This window comes from Lissotriton vulgaris, chromosome 4_1 (genome assembly GCF_964263255.1).
Source record: "Lissotriton vulgaris chromosome 4_1, aLisVul1.2, whole genome shotgun sequence".
Lineage (NCBI taxonomy): Eukaryota > Metazoa > Chordata > Amphibia > Caudata > Salamandridae > Lissotriton > Lissotriton vulgaris.
This window is the reverse complement of record NC_141691.1, coordinates 2,139,922,193-2,139,941,159: the sequence shown is the minus strand read 5'-3', so window position 1 is coordinate 2,139,941,159 and position 18,967 is coordinate 2,139,922,193. Positions and strand designations below refer to the sequence as shown.

The 18,967-nt window shown below is 47.8% G+C and overlaps 1 protein-coding gene across 2 annotated transcripts in view; it reads right to left on the bottom strand.

The window, feature by feature from the left end:
• Positions 1-2,011: 2,011 nt before the first annotated feature.
• The window catches only part of LOC147725246 (nicotinamide N-methyltransferase-like), a 114,722-nt gene continuing 97,766 nt past the window's right edge, over positions 2,012-18,967 (bottom strand). For both annotated transcript variants that reach the window (XM_086966558.1, XM_086966557.1), the window contains exons 3-5: positions 16,053-16,101; positions 8,294-8,343; positions 2,012-3,987 (exon numbers count right to left, since the gene is read on the bottom strand). In XM_086966558.1, the coding sequence (XP_086822684.1) occupies positions 3,558-3,987; positions 8,294-8,343; positions 16,053-16,101 (529 nt within the window). In that variant the 3' untranslated portion in view covers positions 2,012-3,557. The remainder of the gene's footprint in view (positions 3,988-8,293; positions 8,344-16,052; positions 16,102-18,967) is intronic.

The window sequence follows — 18,967 nt, the reverse complement described above, 5'->3', positions numbered from 1 at the left end:
TATTAGGGTGTGAGAGGGTGCATCTGATTATAACGTGGAAGATGTCATCAGTGATGTCATCAGTCATGTCATTTAAGAGATCATCAGTGATGTCATCAGTGATATCACTGACCATGTCATGAATGATGTACTATGTGACGTCTTCAGAAGTGCATTGCGGGGGCATGAGTTATAGTTAGCTGAACTAACTATAAAGGCCAAATTTCTATGGTTTTTTACAAGTTAAATGTCCAACTAACTACAACGTCCCTGAAACCTGTGTTTTTTCAGTGAATTTCTAAGGTCTTTTAAATGCTAATTTCTAAATATAACGTACCTGAAACCTATGGTTTATTTTTCAATGAATATATATGTATGTATATATAAAACTACATTTTTGACAATGATAATACTGACAGTTATATACTTTTTCAACATTTTTTACATTTACATTATTAGTATAGGAAATCAATATTTTTGGGGCCGATATGTGTGGCACGATATGTTTGTAGGACGATGTATAACAGGTAGCATATGTGGGCTTTGCAGTGGAACCTGGAGGGAGTCTCAGTGTCTGCAGCTACTTGGCCGGATCATTGCACCCCAGGGCAGACAAACTCATCTGGCAGTGCCTGCTGATCCCCAATGGTGGTACACCCTGAGATGGCACAGGGTACCTTCTGTAAATGGGGAGAACTCTAGCTAGACATTAACCCCACCACTGAGAACATGCAGGAGCAAAACCATTGAGCACTGGAGTTTAGAAGAATGTTCTCTCGCTGGAACGCATTCCGGGTAGAGTGGAGCTCAATTATCATGTACAACTTAACTCTGCTACCTCTCCTACCCCGGGCTCTGCAGAAGATTAGGAATGACTGGGCCAAAGTCACTCCCGTGGCGTCAGATGGGGCAAGGAGAATACGACACCTGGAGCTTCTGAGGATGAAACGATCCAATCAAACAACCGCTTCAGTGGGATCTCCTGCGTAGCCCTCCATTTACAGAGATTAAGTGCTGCAGTTGACTGCATTCAATATTTCTCACAAGATTGTGGATGTCATCCTTGCTGCAGGCACTGCTTTATAATGAGGGTCTATGCGGGGTACTAGCACTGGGTACTGGGACACCTTTGTAGCCTGGATTGGCAGTCACACACAGGCCAAACAGTCAGTTATTTTCTTCCTGGGCCAGCAAGGCCTTGCAGTGGCTTCTGTTAAAGTTGATGTGTTTGCCCTTCCTGCCTATTGCCACACCAGCCATCCATCTTCAAATCACCTGTTGTGATGATGTTGGTTCATAAAAGGTTTGACTCATTTGTTTACTGCCAAAAACAGTGATGTCACTGTGGAACCTTAATTTGGTCCTGGCTTTCCTCATATGTATGCCAATCGAAGCAGAGCATACCTGCCGATTCATGATGCCTTCTTACTCTGAAGGTTGTTGTTTCTGGTTGCGGGGATTTCAGCTCATGGAGCGAGTCCTCCAGGCTTTCTGGATGTAGCCACCCTATACCACCTTTCTCTCAGGTGGACTCTTTTCCTAGAGCTCTGACTGCTTTTCACTTTGGACAATCCCGTGTATCCTAATACTCTTTGCCCCTTGAAAGGTGGATGAGATACTTCTTCACCTGGATCCTAGCAGTAGGTTCAGTTTTTTCATTGATCGCATCAAAGACCAACGGTTGGATGATTGTTTTTTTGTGGGCTTCTCAGGAGCAAAGAAAGGCAAAGTAGTACAGAAACGGATTCTGTCTGGATTAAGACCTGCTTTACAATGACCAGACAGAAGCCTCAGAAGGGATTGTAGACCAATTCAATGTTAATATCACCAATCACCATTTTCTGAAAAACAGGAAAATCTACATTGTGTATGGAGACAAATCATTATCCTGATCCACCATATCCACAGATAGACCTATATGTAGAGGATGATGTGATACGGCTTGTAGTGTGTGAACACTATTGTGGACAATTCATATGTTCCTCCATGGGTTTACCCTGATTGTACGGTGAAAAAGAACAAGCACAAACAAAGAGTATTCTTAGCATTTATTAATTCACTTGCATCTTGGTAAATACATTAAACATCAATACCCAAAACGTTTTGATTCATAATTAAGTACTTTAAGTAATTTGAAGCACTTTCTGGTTCTATGTTCATTGAATAACGCTGTACATCAGAAGAAGGTCCAAAAAACAGGGAGTTACAAGCCAAGACATTCTCTGAGTTGAGAAACGATTACCAAGAAGCAGAAGGGAGAGAAGGAAACCAGCAGACTCCCTTAGAGAAGCATGGTCCACAAGAACCAAGAAGAAGAAGGGAGAGGAGAAGGACGCTAGCAGACTCCCTGAGGGAAGCATGGTCCACAAGAATCAAGACAAGGAAGGGAGAGGAGAAGGAAGCTGGCAGACTCCCTTAGGGAAGCAGGTTCCACAGGAACCAAGAAGAAGAAGGGAAGGGAGAAGGAAGGAAGCTGGCAGACTTCCTGAGGGCAGCAGGGTCCACAGGAACCAGGAAGAAGAAGGGAGAGGAGAAGGAAGCTGGCGGACTCCTTGAGGGCAGCAGGGTCCACAGGAACCAAGAAGAAGAAGAAGGGAGAGGAGAAGGAAGGAAGCTGGCAGACTCCCATGAGGGCAGCAGGGTCCACAGGAACCAAGAAGAAGAAGGGAGAGGAGAAGGAAGGAAGCTGGCAGACTCCCTGAGGGCAGCAGGGTCCACAGGAACCAAGAAGAAGAAGGGAGAGGAGAAGGAAGGAAGCTGGCAGACTCCCTGAGGGCAGCAGGGTCCACAGGAACCAGGAAGAAGACGGGAGAGGAGAAGGAAGGTGGCAGCCTCCCTGAAGGGCAGCAGTGTCCACAGGAACCATGAAGAAGAAGGGAGAGGAGAAGGAAGGAAGCTGGCAGACTCCCTGAGGGCAGCAGGGTCCACAGGAACCAAGAAGAAGAAGAGAGAGGAGAAGGAAGGAAGCTGGCGGACTCCCTGAGGGCAGCAGGGTCCACAGGAACCAAGAAGAACAAGGGACAGGAGAAGGAAGCTGGAGACTCCCTGAGGGAAGCAGGGTCCACAGGAACCAGGAAGAAGAAGGGAGAGGAGAAGGAAGGAAGCTGGCAGACTCCCTGAGGGCAGCAGGGTCCACAGGAACCAGGAAGAAGAAGGGAGAGGAGAAGGAAGCTGGCGGACTCCCTGAGGGAAGCAGGGTCCACAGGAACCAAGAAGAAGAAGGGAGAGGAGAAGGAAGCTGGCAGACCTCCTGAGGGAAGCGTGGTCCACAAGAACCAATAAGTGCCAGGAATACAGAAAGTAAGAGCGCTGCTGTGAGCTGAAGTAAGATTAGTGTCGTCCAGCTTGAGGTTGCCACTCCTATGATTAACCAGATTTATTAGCCTCTTTTTTTATCATGCTACCACAATTTTCAGCTCAAAGCTATTTAAATATTTTAAATTACATCACATACATATATATATATATACATATATATGGACATATTTTCAAGAAAACAATTATAAATGATGCTGAAAAAAAAAAACTTGAAGCAATTTATTGTAAATAAGAGTTGATCAGTGATCCCCCTTTCGGTGCTAAATTTCTTTGTAGGCACTTAAAATTACAGAACTATGAAAATCCATTACATCATATGAACCCTCTGTTTTTCTTTTAAAAATGTGATATTCTTTTATTTGATAACCTTCCTTCGCAAGAGCCTTTTTGAGAAAATCATCTTTGATGCAGAACAAAGGAAACCTGACATCATCAACCTTGTAAAACGTAGCTCCAAGGCATGCATATATTATCAGACACCCCCCAGGTTTTAACAGAGTGGAGATATTTTTCAAAAGTTTGAAGAAGGACTCCTCGTCTGTTGAAAAGTTCTCCAGTATGTATGACAAGGCCAGACAGTCCACTAGGGGCAGGACGGTGGGCGCCAATGGACTACTGCTGTTGACGTCACACTTCACAACATTTGTGACTTGTTTTCGAAACTCCGTTTGTAGTGCGTCCTCAATGACACTGAAAATAAAGATACACGTCATTAATAACCTGCAAGTAATAATTCACCTACAGCTTTTTTTTGCAGCATTAGCTACCACCATTACTGTTAATAAAAAAGACTGAAAGAGGTGTGAAGAAGGCCCCTGCTTTACAGTTTGAGGCACTTTGCATCGCTCTCGCACCACACATGCAACGGAGAGGGAAAATAGCATATATGAAGCCATGCATGGATTGCCTATTAGGAATGTTTTTGGGTATGAAGGGGTGGCTTCCTGCACAAAAACAATCCTGCATGTACCGTGGTGCAACGGTTACTGTATAGTCGCTACGCGGCCCCTTAAATGCCAGCACAGAGGGAAAGTGAGGAATGCTTTGTACGCCTTAAATATGGTGCATTGCTGTCCTTTCTCAGTGATGCCGCTCAGCAGGTTGTACCCGTGATCTCAGAAACACGCCCCTTGCATGACACACTGCTCTCCATTGCATTGGAGTGATTAAAAGAATATCTGCACTCGATGGAGATATATGTTTGTAAGTGATATGCAAGCCACCATATTTATATGAAACAATGGACCAGATGTATCAAGATAGCTATTTGCGTTTCCCTAAATTGCAAATCACAAGGATTCGCAATTTGGGAATCACAAACGATGGTCGCAAATGACCTACCTCATGAATATTAATGAGGTATGTCGCAATTTGCGACCCCATAGGAAACGCATGAATTGCGGGAATGGTGGCCATGTCCGTGATTGCTTTGCAAAAAAGCTATCTTTTTTTTGTAAAGCAGCCCTTTTTCCTTAAATGAAAATGAGATGCCTTACAAAACGAAAAATGGAACGTTTTCTTTTCATTTTATTTTTTTTAAACAATTTTTATTGGTTTGCAGTGTAACAACATACACGTTAACATTTCGCACGACAATTCTATTGCAAACTTCTTACATACATTTGCATCTACTCGTGAACTCAAAATATATTCCCCAAAATGACACATTTCTGCGCACCCCACCTTTTCTAGCAGTTCCCTAGGTCCTAGCTTATTCTCTGTCATCATCTTCATCAGAGCTGGCAGTATCGTCTTCCGGCAGTGGATCACATATGTCTCCCCTGTACACATTCCAGGGAGTCCACACCTTGTTCCATTTACGTGGACTCCTAGTAAATGGGTAACCACCTACTCGAAGTAGGTGGTAACATGCGAATGTTTTGCGAGCGCAAATGCGGTCACAAAGCATTCATACATACTGATGCGATTCGGTATTAGGAAGGGACGCCCTAAACACGCTATTTCCTAATACCCAATCGCAAACCCATTTTGCGATTTGGTACAGGTTACTGAATTGCAAAATTAGGTTTGCTGCATCGGAAAAGCAAGGTTCCAGTTCGCAAACGGACAGATTCTGAGGATCTGCCCGTTTGCGAATGCAAAAATGCTTGAAACATGTGCCCCAATGTTTTTTATGATGCAAAGTGCACTTAGCAACTGCAGTTCATTTCATAATCCAAAAATACACAATGGTAATGCCCTGTGTCTCATATGAATTCCCAAAGGAGTCAGGCAGGTGAGACGGTGGGCTCTGTACCTGGTGCCGCGATACTGGAGGTCTAGGCGCTTGACTGGGCATTCTTTTATTTATATTATATCCTCTTTCCAATGTTTGTGTCTATGTTGCCATAGCTAAGTCAGTTGAATCAGTGTCCCCACTGAATATCAAAGACTAAGGTTTGTGGTTTGGAGACACTGAGGACCAGATATGGAAACCCAAATACCAAAAGGTAAGCATTTGATTTATTTATATACCTCCACATGTATAAGTGTCTTCAAGGTGGTAGATATGGAGTTATAAACAGTAAATATACACTTCCTCTACATGCACTTACCTTTCAATGCTCTATCAATATCGGATATTTCTGGGGCCGATCTACAGATCTAATCTGAGACAAAATCCTAAACTTACTACTTTTGGTGTTCACAGAAGACATTTACTAGTAGTGAAGTTAGGATTTTGTCTTAAGTTAGGATTTTGTCAAAAGTTAAACTTAAGTTTTTCTTAAGTTTTTGTCTGTTCTATCAATATAGTCATACTTTTATGTTCAGGCTGGATCATAAAACCATAAAGACATGGTAGAAATGTGTAACTAATTGAGTGTGCTGGTTTGTTTGCTATCATTAGATAGTTTATGCATTGATGATAAATTGTTTGGGCCTCATTTATGAGCCCTTGCGTCACTTTCACGCTGCCGGTGTGTCACTTTTTGTGACGCACCAGGGGCCTCATTTATGAGCCCTTGCGTCACTTTCACGCTGCCGGTGTGTCACTTTTTGTGACGCACCAGTGGCGTAAAAGATGCGCCTTGTTGCGCCATATTTACAAAGTTACGCATCTAGGTAGATGTGTCACTTTGTAAACCCCTGCGCCACATTATACCTACACCAAGTATAATGTATGCAAGGGGGGCGTATTGACGCAAGAAAGGGTCGTAGAAGTGCTGCATGTGGCAGTGGGCGTCGCACCGCGACACTCATTGATTTTGATGCTGCCCCCTATTTACAAGAGTGGCGCCAAAATTAAGACCAGGAAAAACCTTGTCTTACCCTGGCACAATCAGCTGAAATGCAACATTTCTTTTTGTTTTTGATGTTTCCTTATGTGCTGCGTGGTGCAGCAAAACGCCATTGATTGTTTATGTGCAGGAATGTGGCGGGGATGCTGAACCTGATGAATATGTGTTCTGACCAAATGATTGGTGATGGCGTGCCGACAGTGACATTGCTGAAAGAGGTAAATATCTAGTCCAAGATGCGTTCGTTGGCGTTAGCAAGTTCTGTTATACACTCAATGAGGCCAAGGTTTTCAAGAAGGGTTCTTAAACTGGGATTGGTGTGATCTTGCAGGTGAAAGCACAGGTCTGTGAGGGGGATGGAGGTGCTGGTGTGAATGACAAGTGGTGTGATGAAGTCTGTGATGTTGCAGATGAAGTTTGTGTGAAGCCTTTGAGGTCTGCAGGCTAGGGTTTAGCACAGGGTGGACTTAGCAGTGTTCCAGGTACCTCATGGCTGCGTATTTAGAAGTGATGTAGCTACTGTGCCCTTGCACATGAAGGTGACTCCGCCTCCGGGCTTGCATTGATGGTCCTGAATGCTGATTTTGTAACTGGCAGGATGGCTGTAGCACTGTCCAGAGCAGAGGCTGGGTTTAGCCAAGTGTCTGTGAGGAAAAGTAGGTCCGGAGCATGGCCTGCAACAAGTCCCATAACTCCATGTTGAGTTTGGTAAGCGAGTGAGTGTTGGAGAATATGCAAGAGAGCGCAGAGTGTTGTGCGGGTGGTGGTGGGTCGAGTGTGTATGAGAGAGCGGGGTGCTGGGTTCTGTCAGGGCAGGAGTGGGTACAGGGTGGCGTGGTCTAGTGCATGAGAACCTGCAGGAAGCACACTGCTCCCTCTATGATGTATGGTGCGATGCGATGGCAGCACAGGGTTGAGAGCACAGAGGAACACTGCAGAGTACTGGTGAGTAGGAGTGGGACCAGAGTTCAAAGGGCGCCCCTGAGTATCAAAACCACAGTATCAATGGGACACAACATCAGAGACAGAATTTCAAACATCTGTAAGTCTCTATTTTCTGTACCTACCTCCATGTATATGTACCTTAAGGGTACACTCATCTTCAAGGTATGTAGCTATGAAGTTATGAGTATTACATCTATACTTCCCTATTTGCACTTACCGGTTGAATTTTCTCTGATCAATATTCTTTATACCACAATATTTTGGTGTTGATCTTCTGTCAAAACATATGAGATTGAGGCTTCCTGTCAAAGTTAGTTCTGATTTAGAGTTTAGTGGACGGCCAAGAAGTAAGGTTTGAGGGTGACTCGCTCTCAGACAGGCTCTCTTCGGTGTCATCAGTGAAGCCTTGGGCCTTGTGTATTTAGACGATTACTGGTAAGGAACCCAAGCACTGGTCAGTCTTGCTAGAGGAGAGTGAAGGAATAATAATCCACCAGAGTTGGACCAAGTTTGTCTGCTGCAGACCAGCCTTTGACTTCCAAATATCTGAGTCTACCTGGTTGTGTAGTAGGATACAAAAGAAATCCCTGATATGAGGGAGGTTTAGGGGTCCCAGTGAGCACCTCAGAGATGTGATGAACCCAGAGCACCAAATGAAGAGGCCACCAGATGCAGACATAAGTAATGGGACAAGAAATGTGGAGTGAGGGTGTATGAAGCAAGGGCCTTGTGGATGTGAGGCAGCCAGAACCCCCAGGGAGATTTCTCAAGAATCATATGGGTACCTGAGCTAAAGTCATGGGAATACTTACGAAGTTACAGGCTTGACAATGTTCCCTAGGGCACCAAACAAAGAGCCAACCTTCAAAGGAAGACAAACAAAGAAAGTACATCAGCAACACAGAGAATAGGAACAGGAAACACAGGCAAGGAGGGACAGGACAAGAGAAGGTTTGGAGAGGAGGAGGAAACACGGGCAAGGAAGAGAGAACAAGAGGAGGCTTGGAGAGGAGGGAGAAACACAGGCAAGGAAGAGAGGACAAGAGGAGGCTTGGAGAGGAGGGAGAAACACAGGCAAGGAAGAGAGGACAAGAGGAGGCTTGGAGAGGCGGGAGAAACACAGGCAAGGAAGAGAGGACAAGAGGAGGCTTGGAGAGGAGGGGGAAGCACAGGCAAGGAAGAGAGGACAAGAGGAGGCTTGGAGAGGAGGGGGAAGCACAGGCAAAGAAGAGAGGACAAGAGGAGGCTTGGAGACGAGGAGGAAACACAGGCAAGGAAGAGAGGACAAGAGGAGGCTTGGAGAGGAGGGAGAAACACAGGCAAGGAAGAGAGGACAAGAGGAGGCTTGGAGAGGAGGGGGAAGCACAGGCAAGGAAGAGAGGACAAGAGGAGGCTTGGAGAGGAGGGAGAATCACAGGCAAGGAAGAGAGGACAAGAGGAGGCTTGGAGAGGAGGGAGAATCACAGGCAAGGAAGAGAGGACAAGAGGAGGCTTGGAGAGGAGGGAGAAACACAGGCAAGGAAGAGAGGACAAGAGGAGGCTTGGAGAGGAGGGGGAAGCACAGGCAAGGAAGAGAGGACAAGAGGAGGCTTGGAGAGGAGGGAGAATCACAGGCAAGGAAGAGAGGACAAGAGGAGGCTTGGAGAGGAGGGGGAATCACAGGCAAGGAAGAGAGGACAAGATGAGGCTTGGAGAGGAGGGAGAATCACAGGCAAGGAAGAGAGGACAAGAGGAGGCTTGGAGAGGAGGGGGAAACACAGGCAAGGAAGAGAGGACAAGAGGAGGCTTGGAGAGGAGGGGGAAACACAGGCAAGGAAGAGAGAACAAGAGGAGGCTTGGAGAGGAGGGGGAAACACAGGCAAGGAGGAGAGGACAAGAGGAGGCTTGGAGAGGAGGGGGAATCACAGGCAAGGAAGAGAGGACAAGATGAGGCTTGGAGAGGAGGGAGAATCACAGGCAAGGAAGAGAGGACAAGAGGAGGCTTGGAGAGGAGGGGGAAACACAGGCAAGGAAGAGAGGACAAGAGGAGGCTTGGAGAGGAGGGAGAATCACAGGCAAGGAAGAGAGGACAAGAGGAGGCTTGGAGAGGAGGGAGAATCACAGGCAAGGAAGAGAGGACAAGAGGAGGCTTGGAGAGGAGGGGGAAACACAGGCAAGGAAGAGAGGACAAGAGGAGGCTTGGAGAGGAGGGGGAAACACAGGCAAGGAAGAGAGGACAAGAGGAGGCTTGGAGAGGAGGGGGAATCACAGGCAAGGAAGAGAGGACAAGAGGAGGCTTGGAGAGGAGGGAGAATCACAGGCAAGGAAGAGAGGACAAGAGGAGGCTTGGAGAGGAGGAGGAAACACAGGCAAGGGAGAGAGGACAAGAGGAGGCTTGGAGAGGAGGGGGAATCACAGGCAAGGAAGAGAGGACAAGAGGAGGCTTGGAGACGAGGAGGAAACACAGGCAAGGAAGAGAGGACAAGAGGAGGCTTGGAGACGAGGAGGAAACACAGGCAAGGAAGAGAGGACAAGAGGAGGCTTGGAGAGGAGGGGGAAGCACAGGCAAGGAAGAGAGGACAAGAGGAGGCTTGGAGAGGAGGGATAATCACAGGCAAGGAAGAGAGGACAAGAGGAGGCTTGGAGAGGAGGGGGAATCACAGGCAAGGAAGAGAGGACAAGAGGAGGCTTGGAGAGGAGGGGGAATCACAGGCAAGGAAGAGAGGACAAGATGAGGCTTGGAGAGGAGGGAGAATCACAGGCAAGGAAGAGAGGACAAGAGGAGGCTTGGAGAGGAGGAGGAAACACAGGCAAGGAAGAGAGGACAAGAGGAGGCTTGGAGAGGAGGGGGAAGCACAGGCAAGGAAGAGAGGACAAGAGGAGGCTTGGAGAGGAGGGGGAAACACAGGCAAGGAGGGACAGGACAAGAGGAGGCTTGGAGAGGAGGAGGAAACACAGGCAAGGAAGAGAGGACAAGAGGAGGCTTGGAGAGGAGGGGGAAACACAGGCAAGGAAGAGAGGACAAGAGGAGGCTTGGAGAGGAGGGGGAAACACAGGCAAGGAAGAGAGGACAAGATGAGGCTTGGAGAGGAGGGAGAATCACAGGCAAGGAAGAGAGGACAAGAGGAGGCTTGGAGAGGAGGGGGAAACACAGGCAAGGAAGAGAGGACAAGAGGAGGCTTGGAGAGGAGGGAGAATCACAGGCAAGGAAGAGAGGACAAGAGGAGGCTTGGAGAGGAGGGGGAAACACAGGCAAGGAAGAGAGGACAAGAGGAGGCTTGGAGAGGAGGGGGAAACACAGGCAAGGAAGAGAGGACAAGAGGAGGCTTGGAGAGGAGGGGGAAACACAGGCAAGGAAGAGAGGACAAGAGGAGGCTTGGGGAGGAGGGAGAATCACAGGCAAGGAAGAGAGGACAAGAGGAGGCTTGGAGAGGAGGGGGAAACACAGGCAAGGAAGAAGAGGTGGAGAAAACACAACAAGGAAGGAGAATTAGAAGAGAAAACACAGGCAAGGAAGGAGAAGAGGAAACAGGAAAAGAAGGAGAGGATAAGAGGAGGAGTGGAGAAGAGGAGGAATCACAGGCACAGAAGGAGTGGACAAGAGGATGATACGTGCATCAGACCAGCGAAAATAAGTGAGGGACAGAAGAACCCAGAGATGCCAAAGGAAAAGTGCACACTGAGGAAAAGAGGCCTAAAGGGCAGCAGGAGAAAGGATCCTGTACTGACAGTAAGGAGAACCCGAGCAGAAGTGGAAGAGACGGATTCAGCTCAAGGCAAAGGGAGGAGGAGACAACACCATGAAGCCAGAAAAGCTTGTAACCCTGCGGCGGCCCAAGGACTGCTCACTCAAGGCAGGTAAGAGGAAGACGAGCAAGAGCAAATGAGGAGAGAGAATGACTTATCTAAGACTGGTGTTGGTTTATGTTTGAAGAGAGAAAGTAAGGAGAAGGAAAACGAGACAGGAAGAAAGACTAAGGGCCCGGTTAAGATGCGGTTAGGAAGGCCTCCTATCGGCATTTGGTCCTTCTAAATCAAATCGGGAACGTGTCTTCCAAAAAGAGGGCCTGATTATGATGCGGTTAGGAACATAGGCTCACATTGAAGTCAATGGGAGTCCAACCAAATCGTATCTGGAAGCATCCGGATGCATCAAACTTGGTTGGTCAGACTTTCCCGATCTGAGTGGGTCGGAATCCACTGCCAAACCGATTTGGTCATGAAGATTTCCAAACCGCATCATAATCGGGCCCTTAAAATAAAACAAACTAGGACAGAGAAGTGGGAAATACTCAAACAAGGGAAAAGATATGGTGTACAATGAAGTACTATTACCTGGTAGACTGCTTCGTTCCACCACCCTTAACCAGCTAGTGATCCCACGGTCCAAAACAGTGTCCTGGGGTAACCGCCACTTTTTAGTGGCTGCACCCAAATTATGGACCTACTTCTCACGCTTGATGTAGAAGCGTTATATACGAACATTCCCCAGGCAGCCACACTTGAAGCCGTGGAATCCGCCCTGATGCAGCAGGAGTGGTCCTCACCTACTCCTATATCTTTCATCATGGCATGTGCAAGTATTGCATTGACGGAAAACTTCTTCCAATATGGTTCACAGTTGTACCACCAGATCAGAGGTACCTCTATGGGTTCGACCTTTGCTCCTAGCATTGCTTGCATTTACATGGCGGCTTTTGAGGACCAGTTCATCTATCCCGACTCCAACCCCTTCCGACAACATCTCACACTATGGCGTTGGTACATCGACGACATTCTGATACTATGGAAGGGTGACCGAGAGAGTTGTAATCAGTTCTGCACCTGGATTAACCTACAGAATCCCTACCTGAAATTCACTGGGACTATGTCAGAGACAGCTTTACCCTTCCTTGACCTCACGATACGGCTGGGACCAGCCGGTCTGAGTACCACTCTGTTTCGTAAAGAGACGGACAGAAACAGCCTCCTTCTGTTTAACAGTCATCACCCCAGAGCACTACGCGAAAATCTTCCCTTCGGTCAATTCATGAGGATACGTAGGAATTGCTCCTCAAGGGACGATTACAGACAGGAAGCTAATACCTTACAAAGTAAGCTGCTCGACAGAGGGTACCCCACTAAATTGATACGAGACTCTAGTAAGAGAGCCCTTAACAACCATAGAGATGCCCTCCTAGAAGTACACCAAAAAGAACGCGACAATCTTATAACATGTGTCACTAGTTTCACCAGAAATTCAAACTTCATTAAGAAAACAGTGAACAAGCACTGGGGCATCCTCAATTCAGGGGGTACTGATTTACCCAAGCCTAGGTTTGCATTTAAACGAACAACAAACCTCAAAGACTCCCTGATACATACACGTCCTAAGAAATCATCTGTTGCTGGACAACGCACGTTATGGGACCTTCCACCTGTGGTTGGACATTACCCGTGCGGAGGCTGTGCCGTTTGTCCCCAATCCAGACAGTGTAAAGAAATCACATTAACAGACTCCTTCACTTGGAAACTGAATAGACATACTAACTGTAACAGCTCCAAGTGTGTCTATCTCCTTATCTGCCCTTGTGACAAATTCTACGTCGGGATGACCATGAGACAGGTCAAATTGAGAATAACGGAGCATAAAAGCAACATACGATGTTCCAAAACTCATACGAGAATGTATGAACATTACAAACAACATAATCACCCGGCCGACAGCATCCAATGGCTAGTGCTTGAGTCCCAACCAGCCATGACTAGACAAGCTTTGTTCAGGCTTGAACAGAGATGGGTGCATCGTCTCCAGCTAGATACAATTGGGCTGAATGATGCTATTCCCTGGGCGAGTGTCTCGAGGTAGATACCCTCTACTCCAATACCAGTCCACCCCTACTGTAATGGTATCACATTCTAGACATTCCTCTCCTGCCATAAACCCCTGACTAATGGTGCTACATAACATATAGCCCAACTCCTTACCCCTTACTATTTTCTGCCATCCCAGTCCACCTTGATCCCTCTTATACAGCACACATTCAGTACATTACTCCACGGACTGACTGGGTTTAGTCACGCAGTCTCGGCAGCATACAGTCATTGCAGACAGTGTCCTGACATCGTGTGTAGACTACGACACTATATGCGCAAACATCCGCACCATTACACTCCCTATGGTCACTTCATGAATACTCACTTAGGCATTTCCTGTAACGTTCCCTCCTCTGGCCTAATTACACCTGCCTCCCTGAGCTATTGATCTCGAAGCCATTCGCGATCTGTGAAAGCATTTTTTTGCCACTCCCAAGATGGCCCCTTCACTGAACCATCCGAGCATCTAGCTCTGCCCATTGTTCCAGACCGGGTACAGCGCATGCGCGTGGCGCAATCTCAATGCGCCTTCATCCCCATACCGGGTACTGCGCATGCGCGTGACGCAATCTAGATGCGCCTTCATCCCCTTAAAACGGCGGACACCGGTAGAAACCTCCACCAGCAGCTCCGCACCCTGACCAGGTGCCGCGAGCGTGAGGGGTAGGTGTTCCGCCGTTCCAGTGTCTACACTAAGGTAAGCTCAACTCGAGACCGTTAAAGCCCCAGCGTCATCATGGAGCGTGGTTGACGGGACAATATCGGGCCGAGTTGCTAGACCACCGCCTGGGCCCGCTATAGATCACCTGGCTGATTGGAAGCCTTACCGGAGGCCCACTATGCAGAGTGTAGTTAACCTAGTCTGCCCCGCCTGACCACTCATCTGACCCGCCCCCAGTTCGCCGGGTCTCCATCTATATAGAAACATGGGTAGGCTGTTGTTGTACATAAGCCTCCCGGGAGTCCCCCGGAGCGTATCTCTTAGCACAATATGTTAGAGCATCATACTGTGGCCCACTCGACCATGCACCCGCCCCCATCTCGCCTGATCGATTGCTGAAGGGGCTGAGGGCTGCACTTCACCTGCCTCACTGTCCCCTGCGAAAATGGATAGGAGTAGTGTTTATTTTACTTGCCTAACATCAATTGATTAGTACTGCTACCCAGGGAGCCACAGCCAATGGGGACTATCCCGCCCAGCCATTCTCTCTATTCTCTCTCTCCCTCACCCGATTATGAATTGCTGCAGGGAGAGTGTCTTACGCGCTATCTGGGGCCGCTATTGCCAATACTAAGTGTACCACCATTCACATCCACTTTACACTTCAACCTTACCTGTCTCAGTTACCAGCTACCTATTTTTACATCCAATAGGTGTATCCAATCCTTATTACGCTGGCCTCACGGGAGCTTGCTGCGGGGCCCATTCTTAATCCCCTTAGGGTAAGAACTTGACCAATGCTGCACGCCTACTGTTGTTTCCAGAGGGGCGGGTTGTTATCCTGAAAGCTTCGGTTATATACCACAGTTTGTTTTTAAAAACACACAATGAAAATTCCCCAATTGTGATATCTGGGTGGTGTATGCTCCCTTTCCACACCACCCCCCTTCACTTCTCACAGTGTGGAGCCTGTGTCACAAGAGTCACGCTGCACGATTTGAACATTGAGTCACTATATTGCATTTGACTTGAGCTGTTCTCTTTGTTTTTATATTTTGTTCCCCTACCTCTAGGTCGCCTAAATAGAGCAGGACCCCTTGGCCCTCTTGTCCTCCGACCCAGCGAGGTTGTATTTGCTTTCTTTATATAGATTGAGCATTGAGTCCACTTTTTTTGTGTAGTACTTTATTTTAGGTCCTGACGAATCGCCTTTCGGCGAGAAACATGTTGACCACACTAGGGGGTAGAGTTATTGTTCTGTACACCTTTACGGTCTCTAAACTCCCCTCCCACCCCTTTTAACTAAGGAATCAGCCACGTTATTAAAGTTGCAAGTGGACTGATTACCTTTTTTATCGTCTTCACTCACCACTGCACTGACTACACCTTCTTTCATCCTCACCCACATCCACCATCGGCAAGGAACTAAAAGAACCCCGTCAAAAGAGTACCTTCGGGGACTCCGTCAGATATTGCAGCGCCGGTCTGACGAGGGGCAGTGAGCCGATGATGACACCGGACACCCTCTAGTAAGGGTGTGTTTCATGCTTATTACTTTGGGTGTGTGAGGCTCTCTAAGTTCCGACTAGGGAACCCTTTCTTCGCAGCCACGGTATTCACAATACCAACTCCTTGCTCCACACGGTTTAACGCCCCCTGGGGAACTTTGTACTCTGCTGTTAGCTACACTCTGCCTCAAAACATTAGGCTAAGCCCCTCAATTCTCCAGTTCCGCAAGAAGTTAAAGACATGGCTTTTTGATCAATAACATCCACCAAATTCCCTTTGGAGCTTTAATACTGAGCTGAAGTTATGCGAATTGTTTAGCACCGAGACGCCTGCAGTCATTCGTTCGCGCTTTATAAATGGCAAAAATAAATAAATAAATTATATTATATGTTTCCCTTCTCTTCTTTCATGAGGTTAATAAGTAGAGTCAAGGATGTGTAAAAGGATAGCCTAAAACACATAAACACAACTCAGAGAATAGAAAAGGAGGAGAATTGCAAGATAAGGAAAAGAGTAGAGATATAAAGAGAGATTGAGTCAGAGAGTGCGAGATGTATCATACTCACCACAGCTTCCATTTCACCTCCAAGGGAGATTCCAAAGATAGACTGCAAACTACGAAGGCAAGAAAAAACATTTTACTTATTAATTGAGACAGTGATGAAGATAAAAAAGGCTATGTAAGAGTTGGTTGTTGGTTGACTGAGGTCTGACCCCTGGTCTTTCAGAAACCACTATTCCCTGCAGGGTAACCCAAAACAGTCACCAGATTAACCAGTGCTTAAAACCTGAACCTGGGTTAGGTTAGCATAAAAAGCAGTCAGGCTTAGCACAAAGGCAATGTGTAAGGTATTTATGCACCACAGAAATAGAGATAAATTGAAAACACAACACAAAGAAAGTTTTCAACCAATTTAGAAAAATAGAGCAGATTTCAATAAATTATTAGGCAGCATAACAACAAGTGTCTAAACAGTAGAACCGGGGTTATGATTTTTTTTTTACACTATAAGGAAAATAGCAATAAAAAAACAAAAAGCACCAACTGTGGATATTCAGTCATTCCAGACCAGGTCAAAATCATAAGTTCAGGAGAACCACAGTGGAATGCAGGCTACAATCACAAGTTTGTCCTGCTGAAAATTGAGGACTACCATTTTTTCGGTGTTGAGTTTGATAGAGTTGTCCTACATCAATCAATCAATCAATCATGGCATTTATATCGGGCACTACTCACCCGGAAGGGTCTCAAGGCGCTTGGGGAGGGGGGTCTGTAAATGTGTAAATGTAAATGTATTTGAGCTTATATAGCGCACATCTACCCACAAAGGGTTTCCCGGCGCTTGCTTAGGGAACCCGTCCTGGTATTCCCCTGTGAGATAACCCCGGCAGGGTATCCACAAGGTGAAAGCCAGGCATCCCGCCGCGAGGGGCCGTTGTGGAGATTAAGCAAGCTATTGCCCAGAGTCGCAGAGTGTGAACCCGTGAGTCGAGAAGGCACCGGAGTGAGAATTATCGAGTCCGTGGAATTTTTGAGTCTGCTACTGCTCAAACAGCCAGGTCTTGAGCTGTTTCCTGAAGGCGAGGTGGTCCTGGGTCAGCCGCAGGTGGACGGGCAGGGAGTTCCATGTCTTAGCCGCTAGGTAGGAGAAGGATCATCCTCCGGCGGTGGCTCTCTGGATGCGAGGCACGACGGCGAGGGCGAGGTTCGCCGATCGCAGCTGGCGGGTGGGCGTGTAGAAGGTCAGGCGGTCGTTGAGGTACCTAGGGCCCAGGTCATGGAGGGATTTGTGTGCGTGGGTGAGGAGTCTGAACGTGATCCTCTTGTTGACAGGGAGCCAGTGTAGGTCTCTCAGGTGGCTCGAGATGTGGCTGCGTCGGGGGACGTCCCAGATGAGTCGGGCAGAGGCGTTCTGGATGCGCTGGAGTCTCTTCTGAAGCTTGGCTGTTGTTCCGGCGTAGAGGGTGTTTCCATAGTCCAGTCTGCTGGTGATGAGGGCCTGGGTGACCGTCTTCCTTGTCTCGGTCGGAATCCATTGGAAGATCTTGTGGAACATGCGGAGTGTGTGGAAGCAAGATGAGGAGACGGCGTTGACTTGTCTGGTCATCGATAGGGAGGAGTCCAGGATGATGCCCAAGTTGCGTGCATGGTCTGTTGGCTTGGGTGCGGCGCCTAGGGCCGGGGCCCACCAGGAGTCGTCCCATGCGGAGGGCGATGGTCCCAGGATGAGGAGTTCTGTCTTGTCCGTGTTCAACTTTAGGCGGCTGTTGTTCATCCAATCGGCGACGTCTTTCATCCCTTCGTGGAGGCTCGCTTTGCCGGTGTCGGGGTCTTTGGTGAGGGAGAGGATCAGCTGGGTGTCATCAGCGTAGGAAATGATGTTCAGGTTGTGATTGCGAGCGATGGCAGCTAGTGGTTTCATGTAGATATTGAAGAGAGTGGGGCTGAGCGATGATCCTTGCGGGACGCCACAGATGACTTCGGTGGCCTCCGAGCAGAACGGCTGGAGGCGTACTCTCTGTGTTCTTCCGGAGAGGTATGAGGTGATCCAGTCCAGGGCCTTCCCTTGGATGCCGGTATCGTTGAATCGTTGGACTAGGGTGCGGTGTCAAACAGTATCGAATGCAGCGGAGAGGTCTAAGAGGATGAGTGCCGCTGTTTCACCGTTGTCGAGCAGGGCTCGGATGTCGTCAGTGGCTGCGATGAGGGCGGTCTCGGTGCTGTGATTGGCTCTGAATCCGGACTGCAATGGGTCGAGGGATCCGTTCGTCTCGAGGAAGGCGGCCAGTTGCTTGTTGATGACCTTTTCGATGACTTTGGCCGGGAAGGGAAGGAGCGAGATGGGGCGGAAGTTCTTGAGGTCGGTCGGGTCCGCTGTTGGTTTCTTCAGTAGTGCGCTGAGCTCAGCATGCTTCCAGCTCTCAGGGAAGGTGGCTGTGTTGAAGGAGGTGTTGAGGATGTCTCGGAGATGGGGTGACATCCAGTCATCTGTGGAAGTTAACTTGTGTAGTGGAGGGATCTTTGGACAGTGGAGGATTAGCGGTGTGTCATCAGCGTAGGAGATGATGTCGACTCCATGCGATCTGACGGTGATGGCCCGTGGGGTCATGTAGGTGTTGAAGAGGATCGGGTGGAGGGACTGCCCTTGGGGGACTCCATAGATGATCTTCATGGGCTCGAATTAAACAGTGGATCTTGGATACTTTGAGCTCTGGTAGTGAGGTATGAGGGGATCCTTTTGAGAGCTTTTTCTTGAATCCCAATGTGGTGGAGTGTGGAGTCTGTTGATCAGAATTTGGAGGGAGATAGTTTCCCACAGTCAACAAGGGCCCTAATGTCATCTGTGGCTTCAATCAGGGTTGTCTCAGTACTGTGGTTAACGCGAAATCTGCATGAAAGTCCAATGAGACTCTGATAGTAAATATGAAGATCCAATGAGACTCTGATAGTACATATGGAGATCCAATGAGACTCTGATAG